The sequence below is a fragment of the Lissotriton helveticus genome, chromosome 11 (genome assembly GCF_964261635.1).
Source record: "Lissotriton helveticus chromosome 11, aLisHel1.1, whole genome shotgun sequence".
Taxonomy (NCBI): Eukaryota; Metazoa; Chordata; class Amphibia; order Caudata; family Salamandridae; genus Lissotriton; species Lissotriton helveticus.
Window position 1 is genome coordinate 207,956,082 of NC_136072.1, and position 14,548 is coordinate 207,970,629.

The 14,548-nt window shown below is 47.7% G+C and overlaps 1 protein-coding gene across 3 annotated transcripts in view; it reads right to left on the bottom strand.

Moving 5' to 3' along the window:
• Nucleotides 1-14,548, bottom strand: part of ERICH6 (glutamate rich 6) — a 407,363-nt gene that overhangs the window by 108,157 nt on the left and 284,658 nt on the right. For all 3 annotated transcript variants that reach the window (XM_078666090.1, XM_078666089.1, XM_078666091.1), the window contains one exon: nt 4,171-4,322. In XM_078666090.1, the coding sequence (XP_078522216.1) occupies nt 4,171-4,322 (152 nt within the window). The remainder of the gene's footprint in view (nt 1-4,170; nt 4,323-14,548) is intronic.

Consider the following 14,548-nt stretch of genomic DNA (forward strand, 5'->3'; position numbering starts at 1 on the left):
GGTTCAAAAGTGCATGTGGAAACAGCTGTATGGGCGGTTGACTGTGTGCATGACTGTATTGGTGAGTGAATAGATATCTCAGTGCTACATGTCAAAGTAAGTACATATGTAAAATACAGTACATGTGAGAGTTGACATATATAAATAACTGTGCATAATTTATTTATTTATTTATTTATTTACGAATTTTGTAAAGCGCGCGGCTACCCCCAATGGGGGTGTCCCGGCGCTAGGTCTGTCAGCAGGAAAGGAAAGAGCAATCTAAATAGATGCGAATAACCAGGTTTTCAGGCGACTGCGAAACAGAGCTTCGGATGGGGCAAATCTGAGATCGATCGGTAGGTCGTTCCAATGTTTGGCAGCAAGAACAGCAAAGGCTCGACCACCAGTTCTTGTGCGACGGAATCTTGGCACCTGCATGAGACGAAGGTTGTTAGAGCGGAGGTCTCTGATTGAGTGGGACAATCTCAATCTCTTTTTTAAATAATCCGGGCCAGTTCCGTTCAGGGCTCGGAAAGCAAGAGTGAGCGTTTTGAATTTAATGCGGTTGGCTATGGGAAGCCAATGGAGTTCTTTGCGAAACGCTGATATGGGGTGTCTGTATGGAATATTGCCAATCAGTCTTGCAGCAGCATTTTGAACTACCTGTAGGCGTTCAATTTGATATAGAGGGGCCCCAGCATATAAGCTGTTGGCATAATCCAGATGGGAGGTGATTAATGCCTGAGTTACTGTTCTGCGTGCCTCTTTAGGCAAAAATGGAAAGATCTTTCTCATCATTTTTAGTTTACCATGGCAGGCCGCAGTAACCTTATTAATTTGAGGGCCACAGGAGAGGGTATCATCAAATATAAACCCCAGATTGCGGGCAGAGTGAACCGGGGTAGGGGGAGGGTTGAGTACCGTAGGCCAGCATAATGAAGGTGGGATGATCATTTTTTGATTAAAAAACAAGACCTCAGTCTTGTCTGTGTTAAGTCGAAGGTGGTTCGAGGACATCCAAGAGCAGATTTCGCCAAGACAGTGGCGGAAACTGGAAAGGCTGGAGTCAGAGTGGTCTCTAAAAGAAAATATCAGCTGTGTATCATCAGCATAAGAGACCACTCTGACTCCACATGCCTCCACCACCTTCGCCAACGGGGCCAGATAGACATTAAAAAACAGAGGACTCAACGCTGAGCCCTGTGGTACTCCACGTACAAGAGGTTTGCATCCAGATTTAAACGGTCTGAGCAGAACCCTCTGAAATCGTCCTTGGAGAAAGGACCTGATCCACGCCAGAGCGGAGCCACCCAGTCCTATATGCTTCAGTCGGTCTAGGAGAATTTTGTGGGACACCGTATCGAAAGCGGCGGATAGGTCGAGGAGGACCAACATGGCCTCCTCGCCCTTATCCACACACTCTCGCACAGTCTCCGATACCTCTAGCAAGGCGGTCTCCGTACTGAAACCAGCACGGAAACCGGACTGGGAGTCATGAAGAAGAGAGTTAGTCTCTAAGTATTCTGCCAGTTGTAATTGGACGGCCTTCTCCAAAACCTTCGCGGGTTTCGGAAGGAGGGAAATGGGCCGATAATTACTGAATTGTGTGGGGTCAGCGTCAGATTTCTTTAGGATAGGCACCAACAATGCTTCCTTCCAGGCAGAGGGGAATTGGCCTCGTTGTAAAGAGGCGTTCCAGATGGAAGTAAGAGGCTCTAACAGTAAGGTCGCGAGTTCACTCATGATTTTAGGGGGAGCCGGGTCCAAGGGGGAGCCCGATTTGCACTGTAACAGTAATTTAAGTGCAAAGTCAGGGGTGAGGTCCTTGAATACTAATAGTGAGGGAGCGGAGTCATAGATGTTAGAAGCCGGAGGAAGGTGAAGATCAGGTGCTCCATCTGAAGGGAAGGAGGATGCAATTTTTTCAATTTTTTCTTCAAAGAAATCCGATAGTCCATCGCAAAGAGACTGGTTGGCTGGATTATTAGATGTCATAGCTGGGGGTTTTACAAAATCTTTGACGATTTTAAACAGCATCTTAGCAGAATTGTCTGCATCTTTAATTTGTGAGGCAAAAAACTCTTTCATGGCCAGTTTTTTTAGTTTAGTAAATTTCTTAAGGGCTGTTTTATAGATAGTTTTTGCCTCAGTATCATAAGTTCGTCTCCAGCTACGTTCTAATTGTTTGCAGTGACTTTTTTCTTTACGTAGCGTGGCTGTGAACCAGGGAGCAGAGGGGCGGGATCTTGCCGATGACACAGGTAGAAGCGGGGCAGTTTCATCAATTGCAGCCGATAAGGTCATATTAAACTTGGTGACACAGTCATCAACATTTTCCAGTTCGGACTCTAAAGGGCAGCTAAATATCGATTCTAGAGCAGTACAGGTAATCTTGTGCCATTTTCTTCTGAGGTCTGATCCAAGTGCTACCGAGGTAGCTGCTTGAGGAAGTGAGATATCAACCGCGAGCAGGTAGTGATCGGACCAGGTGAGGGGAAGGGAAGGGTGGATGATGGTCCCTGGCAAGTTCGAGAATATAAGGTCCAATGTATGGCCCGCCACGTGCGTAGGACCACGAATTAGTTGTGTCAGGCTCAGGCTCTGAAGAGAGTCGAGAAGGCGCGTGGCTTGGGTGCAGGTGGGATCATCCACATGAAGGTTAAAATCTCCTAATACCATAAAGTGTGGGTGCTTAAGAGACAAGTCAGTGATGATGTGCACCAATTGTGATAAGGAGGAGGGAGATGCTTTAGGGGGATTATATACTAAGATACCTGTTAGAAAGACTGCCGCTGAGTCAGCGATAGTAAAATACATAGCTTCGATCAGTCCGATATTAGTAATTTTTTTAATAGTAATATTTAGATGGGATTTGAACAGAATGGCCAATCCGCCTCCGGTTTTACCCTCACGGTTCACACCCAGGAATCGATAGTCCGGGGGGGTGGCTATATGAATGTCCGGGTTAGAGGTGTCTTTAATCCAAGATTCGGTAAGGAATAAGATGTCCCAACTATAAGTGGTCAGGATAGACCAAATCTCGTTGGCATGACGGGGGAGGGATCTACAGTTAATCAGTGCTGATTTTAGGCAGCGGCCGGGCGGGGCAGGAGGAAGAGGTAGGGTGCGTTCACACCACGGAGGGAGCAACAAGTTGCATAGAGGACAGTTGAAAGAGTGACCATCTAAGCTGTTAGGAGGGCAGCGAACAGATGTAGAGCCAGTGAATGTGTGAGTGGCTGTATGGATCATTGTGAACTTGTATCCAGGATTGTATAAGTGAGTAAATATGTTTTAGTATATGTTTGAATAAGTAAGGTGTGTTTAACTGTATAGTTAAGGAAATGGAGGTGTGATTGATTGTTTGCATGACTGACTAGGTGTGTGTGTAACTTCATGGATGAGTGACAATCTGCGAGTCTGTGTTTACACTGAGTGTATCTAAGGTTATATTAGAGTCTGAAGAGGTTCATCGTATTATCACATGAATGATGTCATCAGTGATGTGATCAGTAATGTCAAATGAGATGTCATCAGTGATGTCATCAGTGATGTCATTTGAGATGTCATCAGTGATGTCATCAGTGATGTCATTTGAGATGTCATCAGTGATGTCATCAGTGATGTCACTGACCATGTCATGAATGATGTAATATGTGACATGATCAGCAGTGGATTGCGGGTGCGCGATATATAGTTAGTACAACTAACTATATATGGAATTTCAATGGTTTTGTGTGAGTAAAATAAGGTTTTTTAAATGCTAATTCCTAACTATATATGGTGTATAACCTATGGTTTTTTCAGTGAATATATATATAGATAGAAATAGATATTATATTCATATACATATATTTATATTATTTCCAGCTGCATTGGTAATAAATGAGATCTGTTGATTTTGTAAACCACTCATTAACTTAAAATACAGAATGCTACGCTAAATGCAGGCTCAAATGTATAAAATACTGCAATAATCTGAAATAAAATTGAGAGTTAACATGTGAGTCATGTATACTTGTGAGACAAGAAACCACTTTGGTGATTATGGCCTCAAAATCATTTCAAAACATAACTCAAGAGTTGACAAATATCATACCATAATGCTCATTGGTCCCAGGGGCATCTGAAGACAGCATGCAAGCCAACAGACATATTAAAACGTGTTCAAATATGAGTTATAATTACCTTTTCACATGATACTGAAAAATCACAGGTAATATCTGGTAAGCCATCCACATCAGTTTGTTCAGCTGACATTTTAGGAGCCACAGTCCAGCTGCCTCCATAGGGTGGAGTGTTTGAAAGTTGGTAGCTGATTGTTTTTAGATGCTTTCCATCTAAATAAAATACATTGTGGTAAATCTATTAAAGGTACATACAGTAGATTTATGTCATATGAAGCACTTCTAGGCAGTCTCAGAGTTTCACACAGTAATTCACACTAAAAAGAAGTAGGTGACAAGTGAAGCAATAATTGACAACCCCAATACTGAGGCACACAACATACAGACTGCTTACGGGCACAAAGATCAACACATCTACACATAGTTTATCAAACTCCAGCAGACACACCGACTGACAATCAGGCATCAAAGCACACATGGTAACAGTCACACAGAACACTCCCTCTTAGTTGCTACAAGAGTGACATGCATCAGTAAGAGAGATGAATAACAGCCTAGGGAGTGAAAGATGCAGTACTATTTGACAACACCAGTGACGGCCCTCAGGCGAGCACTGGGTGCTGGAGCCTTATGACTGCCAATGATGATGTACAGTTCAGAGGCAACATTGGCGCACAGGATAAGGTGCAACAGGGAATACATGGTGATGTACAATGGGGCTATTTGCTGCTACGTAATAGGCAGGTGTAAGAAACTGAGTTGTTGAGGGTGGGGGTTGAAACCCTTCTCAAGCAAGAACCACAATCCTTGTTAGGATGAACCATAAAAAGTCACTAAATTAACCTGTGCTTAACCCTCTGGTAGTTTGGCACAAAAGCAGCCTGGCTTAACTGAGAAGGGCTGAGTTAAGCACACAAACAAATAAAGTGAAACCACAATACATGAACAATCCCACACCAATTTAGAAAAATAGAGAAAATAGTAATACATAAAATTACACCATAACAAATTAAATCCAATCAGTAGATTCAGCATAGTGAATTTTTAACGTTTTTAGAAAAATCTAACACCTAAAAGATCAAACCAACCGTGGGTATCTGGTTGCATGAGACTGTTCAACGTTGAGGACGATGGAGCTTGGGTTAGATACACAAGGTGGATTATGTCTGTTCTCCGTTTACCTTCGGACTTAGAAGAAATTTAGAAGAAAAGTCTAGGAGAAGGTAGAGTTTAGCAGGGAAAGTCAGAAGGCTGTTACAGAGGAGGAGTAACCGCCATAGGGGAGGCACATTTGCTGCTGCTGAGAAAAACGTAGCATTGACTACCATGAAGGCAGGCCTACCAGCGATGCACCCTGGGTAGATCGGCTAGCAGGTAGCTCCTAGCTTTCTGTCAGTTCTTGTCGCACTTTTTGGTGTAAAGTTTTCCATGTCCCAACTTTTAGGGTTAAAAGGAGAAGCACCTGTAACACCACTTCTAAGGGTCCAGGACCTGGAGAGTTAGGACTTTCTCCAGCAGAAGCCAGATGCTGGGTTCAAGGTCTCTGGAGCTTGCTATATCGTAGCAGCTCACAAAAGAGGCCACCCAACTAGCTCTTGGAGTTACTTTGGTAGTCCTTGATTCAAGCAGCAAACCAGGCCTTTAGCAGCAGGGCAGTCCTCTGCAAAGCAAGGCAAGACTCAAGCAGCAGGACAGTCCTCCTGTTGGGGCAGGACAGTCCTCTTGAAAATAGGGCAGACCTTAAGCAGCAGGGCAGTCCTCTGGGGGGTGTCTAAGGAATCCTGAAGTCTTCCTGATGTCCAAGAGTGTACTAAAGAGTTGTTCTGAGGGTTCAATAGTTATAGCTCGTGCCAGCCTTTGAAGTGGAGAACACCCTAGCAACCCCCATATCTGGTTCTGGAAAGTTCTTAAATTCTCCAGCCAAGGCTCCAAGAAGCCGGGGTGACAAAAGACTGGAGTCAGGTTCTTTTGTGTTTGTGTGTTGGCGGCAGCCCTTTGAAATGTATGTAGGGCAGGAAACAGCTCTGTCTCAACCATCCCAACCGGATGGCCCATCCTGCCAACACATAGTCCACAATTGTCTCACTGTCTGGGAGGCATATGCAAAGGCCAACAGCTAAGCTATTCACAGTCATTTGACATAGGACCCTGGCATCAGGCACCAAATGTTTGGGCAGGAAAATGCTAACTATCAAAAACGTGGCCTTTTCAGAATCGTGACTTAAAATCTGTCTTTACTATTAAAGATGATTTTGTACTACAATTCATTTGAGTCCAAACATGACATTTCTACCTGCTCCCACTCAAAAGGTAGCATTTATTAAATGTAATAAGCTAACCCAATGTTATCCAATGGGACAATAAGACTTACAGTAGCGAAGAACAAGTTTCTTACCTTTAGCAACGATGTATCTGTAAGAGACATATATTAGTTATAGATTCCTTACCTTAGAATTACCCGTCAGAATGGATCCTGAGAATTTTTCTTCAGCAATACCCCTGCGCGTTGGTAGGTGGCGTTGGTCGACTCCACGTCTGTCATCGGCATCGTGGTCACCAGGATGACATCGTGGTACCCACAGAGCCGTCGCTCCTGTGCAATTGACATCAGTTCTGACACGACTTTCCAGGCCAGAAGCGCAGAGCCATGAAAGACGCTGACCACTGGTGCGCTACAACTAGAGCCCTGTAAGGGAGTCCCTATCCCTAGAAGTCAGTTCACAGAGTGGGGAGGATGGGTGGGGCAGTAAGGAATCTATACCTAATATATATGTCTCTTACAGATATATTGTTACCGAAGGTAAGTAACTTGTTCATCTGAAAGGGACTATTAGTTATAGATTCCTTACCTTCGAACACATACCCCAGCAATACCATCCCTGGAGGAGGGCCTGCGAACCAAGTTTACACCAGAAAATCCTGGAGGACAGAACAAGCAAAATAGACTATCCAGGCAGTAATGTCTGGTGAACATGTGCATAAAAGCCCATGTGGATGCCTGGCAGATATCGATGAGTGGAACTCCACGCGACAAGGCAGTGGTTGCTGCCGTAGCTCTAGTGGAATGAGCTCACAGCCCCACTGGAGGTTCCTTTTTAGCCAAAGCGCACCACATCTTGATACAAAGAACTACCTATCGAGAGATGGTATGCTTTTGCACAGCGCAACCTTTTTTGACACCCACATAGCCAACAAAGAGTTGATCGTTCTTCCGGAAATCCTTTGTGCTGTCAAGGTAGAAAGACAGCGCACATATTGGGTTCAGAAGGTGGAGTCTCTCCTCTTTGGAAGGGTGCGGAGGTGGGAAAAGGATGGGTAGAGTAATACTCTGTCTGATGTGTACGGGAGTGTCAACTTTAAGCAGGAACGAGGGCCTCTTTTGATGCACCATTTTGTCCGGATGGACCGAGAAGAAAGGGGGCTTAGAAGAAAGAGCCGGAAGCTCACTCACTCTGCGAGCAGAGGTGATGGCAACAAGAAAGGCATTTTAAGAGTAAGAAGCCTAAGAGGATAGTTGTGAAGAGGCTTGAAGGGAGCGCACATAAGGTAAGTCAAAACAAGGTTCAAGTCCCACTGAGACAATATGAAAGGAAATGGAGGAAATAGATGAATAGTGCCTTTAAAGAACCTACTTACAATAGAGGACTTGAACAAAGAGGGCTGATCTCGTAGCCAAAGAAAGGCAGATATGGCTGCCAGGTAGTCCTTAAGAGTGCCCAGAGCAGAGCCCTGCTGGGCCAAAGAAAACAAAAGAACGCCAGTAAGAGAGACAGAAAGGGGATCCACAGCCTTTGCTGTGCACCATGCCACAAGTTTGTTTCCTCAACAGGTGTATATTGTCTTAGTGGAGTGACGTGTGGCTGCCAAGATGACATTACAGACTTCGGGAGGAAGGTCAAAAGCTGTTAACTGTTGCCGCTCAATCTCCATGCAAGGAGGTGGAAGCTGGACAGGTTTGGGTGGAGGACCATCCCCTGCTGTTGTGACAGAAGATTCTCCCGAAGGGGCAGTCTGATCGGAGGATCGATGGCCATGCTCAGGAGCTTGGGGTACCAAACTCTTCGTGCCCTGTCCGGAGCCACAAGAATGAGTTGGGCCCGGCCATGCTTGATCTTCTTCAGCACTTGGGGCAGAAGTGGTACAGGTGGAAAGGCATACAGGAGGCCGCAGCTCCACTGACAACGAAAGGAGCCACCAGGCGAGTGCCACCTTGGAAGTTCCAATGCGCAGAACTGCTTGCATTGTGCATTCTCTTCGGTGGCAAACAGATCTAACCAAAGCTCTCCCCACTGATGAAAGAGAGCTTGTACTACCTCTGTGTGAAGATGCCATTCGTGATCTACTAGGCACTGGTGACTGAGTTGGTCTGCCCTGGCATTCGGAGAACCTGTCAGGTGTTAAACCAACAAGGTAATGCCCGAGTTTCCAGCCATGCCCAAAGGCGAAGAGCCTCTTGACAAGAGTCCACGACCCCACCCCACCTTGCTTGTTGCAGAACCACATGGCAGTGGTGTTGTCCATGAACATCTGCACTGCCTTCCCCTTGAGGGAGGGAAGGAATGCCTTCAGTGCCAAGCGAATAGCACAGAGCTCCACCAGGTTGATATGGAGACCAGACTCAGCCAGAGACCAGACCCCTCTGATTTCCGCCTCTCCCTGGTGGCCGCCCCATCCCAGAAGTGATGCCTCGGTCATCACCATGAGGTCTGGTTGGAGAAGGGAGAGGGATCTGCCTCTGACCCAATCCTGGTTCGTCAACCACCACTGCAGTTGTTGCGCAATCCCCTCCGAGATCTGGATGTAGTCGGAAAGATTCCCCTGGTGCTGCGCCCACTGGAACTTCAGGTCCCACTACAGATCCCGCATATGCCATCTGGCATGATCTACCAGCAGGATGCAGGAGGCCATGGGGCCCAGCAACCTCAGGGTCATTCTCACCAAAATCCGGGATAGAGGCTGAAACATCGTGATCAAATCTCGAATATCCCGGACTCGCTGCTTGGGAGGATAGGCCCGAAATTGCAGTGTCAAGAAAAAGCTCAGATGAAAGGGAGCATCTGAGAGGGAGTCAAGTATGACTTTGGCACGTTGATAGTGAACCCCAGAGAATTCAGAAGGTCCGCCATAGCCTGGAGGTGGGACACGACAGCCTGGATCGAGCCCGCCTTCAACAGCCAGTCATCGAGATAGGGGAAGACTGGAACCCCTGATCTGCGCAGATGGGATGTGACCACCGCCATCACATTCGTGAACACCCGAGGGGCACTGGTATGGCCGAAGGGGAGCACGGTGAACTGAAAATGCTCATGGCCTACAATGAACGTAACAACCAATACAAAGGGAGACCCCTGCAGACGAATGCTGGGCAGGCGAGGGAGGGGAAAAATCAAGAAAATCAAAACTAGCAAGGTTCACCCGCCCATATATAGTAATTACAGAAGGCCCAAGGAAAGGGTCCTAGTATTATATACCAACACCTGGGGCTGACAAACGCATATGTTCAAAAATTCAAAGATATACTTAGCAAAATTATTGCTAGAACCCCTGATCTGCACAGATGAACTGCGACCACCGCCAATACTTTCGTGAACACCCAAGGGGCTCTGGTACAGCCAAAGGGGAGCACAGTGAACTGAAAATGCTCATGGCTTACAATGAACCGTAGTTAACGCCTGTGGGCTGTCAGGACAGGGATGTGAAAATAGGCGTCCTGCAAGTCCAACGCAACCATCCAGGCTCTGGGGTCGATGGTAGACAGAACCTTAGCCAAGGTTAGAATTTTGAACTTCTCCTTCTGGAGGAAGCGGTTGAGGGCCCTGAGGTCTAGGATAGGATGCAGGCCTTTGTCCTTCTTGGGCAACAGAAAGTAGTGGGAATAGCAACCCTAACCTACTTCTGGCGCAGGGACTCTCTTGAGAGCTCCATTGACTAAGAGAGCTTAGACTTCCAGGCAGAGTAGCATCAAATGATCCTCTGACATGCGATCAAAGAACGGTGGCGTGGCGGGAGGGGTAACCTCGAAGGGGAGCGAGTAGCCCCTTCGAGCTATCTGCAAAACAGTCTGATGTGATGGATTGCCAGTGGGGGTGGTGATGGCGAATCCTGACACCCACTGGCTGCTGATGGCCCTGGAAGGTCAGACTAGGAGGGTTTGGAGGCTGCTGCAGAGGGGGAAAGGGTGGGCTGGCCCACCCACTGGGTCCTACGTACATGGCCACGCAGAGGCTGGGCAGCTTGCATGGGCTGGTGGCTGGACTCGGTCGGACGTGGTGGGGTGCCCCTTCCGTCACCATGAAAGGGACGAAAGGTGGACTGTGGGGGATGGGAAGACAGAGCAAGGCCTAAGGATCTGGGCGTAGCTCGAGAATCCCTAAAACACTCAAGTGCCAAGTCTGCCTTTTCACCAAAAAGGCGAAGGCCATCAAAGGGAATGTCCAGCAAGGTTGCATGAACATCCCCGAAAAACCAGGCATCCTCAACCAGGTGTAGCGCTGCAGGGCTAACGAAGTGGCAATCATTCTGCCCAGAGATTCGGCGGTATCCAGGCCACAGCGGAATGTGAATTTTGCTTGCTCTCTCCCATCCACCACTGCCTGGGGGAGAATGGCCCAGGCCTCCTCCGGACACTGAGGCAGCACTTGCGCAACCGTATCCTAGAATGTATGCTTATAGCTGCCCAAGAGGCATGCGGTATTCACAGACCGAAGTGGCAAGCTGGAGGAAGAGAACAATTACTTCCCAAGATGATCCAGCTTCTTGGATTCCATATCCGGTTATGCGGAAGGGAATGCGCCCTTGGAGGAAGAAGCTTGGACCACCAAGCTCTCGGGGAAATGTGTTGGGAGAGGAAAATGGGATCGCCTGGAGCCAGGCGGTGGTGGCGGGCAATCGTCCATTCCACAGGAGCCCCTGTGCTGGGCTTGGAACAAGTGCCCAGAAGGACGTCCGTGAGGGATTCATTGAAGGGCAAGAGGGGTTCGTTCAGAGGAAGTTGCCCCTGGTTGAAGCACCTCTGTAAGAAGGTTGGTCCTGACAGTCACTATAGGGAACTCCAGGCCCAAAGCCTTGGCTGCCCTAGGCACCACCACTGCATAGGATGCACCCTCCTCCATAGCCACGGTAGGGGGGAGAGAGCATGCCAAGGTCTGGGGAAGTATCCAGACCACTGGAGTCACCCAATTCCTCTCTCCAGTCCAGTTCTTCCAGCTGGTCTGTTAAATGGTCCAGCGACCCCTCACAGTCCTCATCACCACCCTCAGGGCAATAGAAAATACCTGGGATGAACAAGGGAACAAAAGTACCTTCCGGCATTGGAGTCGACGTCAGCCGATGTTGATCCAGCTCCAGGTCCATCTCGGGGATGAGGATGGGGACGGCATTGGCTGGGGCACGGGCAGGGCCGGACTGACTACCGGGCGTTTTGGAATGCTGTCGAGCTGGGGGCTGATTTCACTGCAGTGGGGGCTGATTTTGTTGATGGAGATCTGCGTGTGCTTCAAAATAATTAAAGAAAAATGAATTTCGTTCAGTACACGCAGGTCCCCATAAACAAAATCAGCCCCCTGCTCAGCAGCATTACAGAAAACCCAGTAGCCAGTCCGGGTTGCGTCGTTGCCAGGATCTGCGCCGGGGGAGGTAGAGTACGGTCGACCGGCGTCAATCTGGTCTTAGGCCTGGATCCATGGGGACCCCGTGGTGCCGAGGCTAGAGCTGCCACCATTGACGGCCCAGGACCCCTAACTGGCTCCGCGCAGCCCTAAGGCGCGCCAGCGAAGTCGGGCTACCCAAGGAAAGGTGGAGGGCTTAAAAGAAGGTACAAAGCTGGGCAGGGGACAGGGGGAAGCAGGTGGAGGTGAGGAGTCACCCAAGAGTCAGGAACCGGAGACAGAACCTTCGAGCGACGATGCTCAAGTTACCTAGTCATGTCAGCTGACCGATAGGGAGAAGCCGAAGAGCGATGGTGCTTCTTCGCCTTCTTCTTGTGCTTTGACTTACCCGAGGAGAACGAACACTTGGACGAGCTGTGGTGGCTCCACGACTGGTCTCGAGACCTTCTTCTTGAGTGAGACCGAGAGCAGCATGGAGCCGACTGCTGGGCCTCCAATAGCTTCGGGACCGCATGCATTGGGATTCATGGCCTGACAGTCAGAGCACAACTTCGGGTCGTGGTCCCGCGCCAGGAACCAGAGGCACACGAGGTGCGGATCCCTCACAGACATCAGTTTGTGACAGGAGTCACAAGACTTGAATCCGATTTGAAGATGGGACATCCTTCATGCACCAGGAGTCAGAGACTCGAAAAAAGACATCGACATAAGTCGAAAAAGTTTAGTCAAAAAATGATTAAGGGGCAAGCTCTCTCCGGTTCTGCACTAGACTGGCGCGAAAAGAAAAAGAACTGACGTCAAAGCGCAGCGTCGGCGTCTGAGTAGGCACCGCACCATCATCCCGGTGACCATGATGCCAACGACGGACGCGGAGTCAACCAATGTCACCTACCGACGCAAAATGGTATTGCCGAAGAAAAAGTCTCCGGATCCAGTCTGATGCCTGGGGGTATTTGTAAGGTAAGGAATCTATAACTAATAGTCTCTTTCAGATAAACAAATGTAGAAGTATTTCACCACCAGGGTATGGAAAACTTAAAAACACGTCCTCATTTTTAAATACAATGCATCTTATCCGATGGGCTTTTTAGGGTCTTTTTAGTGGTATTTATTTATGTGATTTTATAAAACGCGTACTGTACCCAGTGGTGTCAGAGTGCTTTACAATAGAGCAAAGTACATTAGATCACACAATAAGGTAATATCATAGAGGTGACAAGACATATAACTACTAGAGTTATGCAGAGTGAGGGTTACATATTTACAAAATATAGATTCACAAAAAATTACACATTGCAAACTAATACAGGAGGGTGAGATGGCGGCCGCATGAGCGGCCGGGGTGGCTGTCTCTTCTATCTTGCCTGACACCTGATACTGATCTGACAAGCGGTAGCTGCCCGGTTCACAGTATGCTGGTATATGGTTTAGAGCTCTGATGTGGCTGCAGCTCGTTCTTCATTTGTATCGACTTTGGAGCACAGGTCGGGAGACTGGCTGTGGTAGCCTCTGTGCAGTGAAACGTAGGCGCTGTGTTCATGGATCGCACACAGCGCGTCCCAGCAAGGTAGACAGGAGCTAAGCCGGCAGCTAACCTCTCCACTTCACGACTTAGAGTGGTATTACACAGCTGCTCCTAGCCTAGAAGGAAGTAACCTAACTGGGGACAGCGTAGCAGGATCAAGGCACCCAGACACTCCGACGTTGGGCATAATATACCAGAGCATCGGCTCATCAGGAGGAGACCCACTCAGAGAGTCTGAAAGCACAAACAGCAAATCAGAACATACAGACAGCTAAAGGAAGGTGGCAAAAACGTGTTCTGACTTTACAAAGCATATGGCAAAAATAGAAACAAGGGTGGTGACTCTGGAGAGCAAGGTAGCTAACAGCAAAAAAGGTGACGGAATCCCTGGAATCCCAGATGACGGATACTCAGTCGAAACTTGAAGACAAGGTGAACAGGTTGATGGGGAACAATGTTCGAGTACTGGGGGTACCTGAAGGAGCTGAGTGGTCGGACCCAAGAAAATACATTATTGATTTATTCAAGGGGGTTTTCCCGGAATTGCTACTTGGATCTGGAAGAATGAAATTCCAAGAGAGCACAGGCTCCCCTTTAAGCAGCAGCCTAGACGTTCACAGGATGGGGGCAGATTGAGGGCCATACTGGTGTTCTTGGGAACTATCTATTTCGCCAGGTGATATTTGAAGCTACACGTCTAGATCAGAAACACCTTTTAACAACTGCTTTTTTTTGGTAAGGCCAGTCTTCTGCTGCTCATGGTGGAATGACGATGGCGGTTGAGGCAGATGATCCAGCACTTTCAGAATAAGGGAGGACAGGCCTTCTTTTTGAATCCAGCTAAACTGAAAGTGATAATACAAGACATAACCCACTATTTTGCATCAGAAATAAAGGCTAATGAGTGGGGGACTCTGTTATGAGGCAAGTGAACATTTAGAAAGTTGGGAATTGTGCAAGGTAGTGCTCTATTGTTGTGTGATCTTGTTGTATAAGTATGAATTTGCTAAATGGATATCTGGTATTGTTTTTCTGGGGGGTTGTCCTTCTTGCTTTTACGTTTTTAGCTTTCTGGCTTATAGATTAATTTGGGTATTATGATTGGACAGGTGCCGGGTGGGGTAGGGGACAGTGCTATTCATCATCTATGGTCCAATTGCCACTTTTATGTGGTGGGGTATTGGTGTGGGGAGGGGGGTGAAGGTGTGATGGGGGGATAGAAGGAGCACTAACTTAGAGACCAGCAGGACAAACATTGTTTTTAGCTGTGCACTGATCGGTTGCTTAGAGAATTTTTATTCTCAACA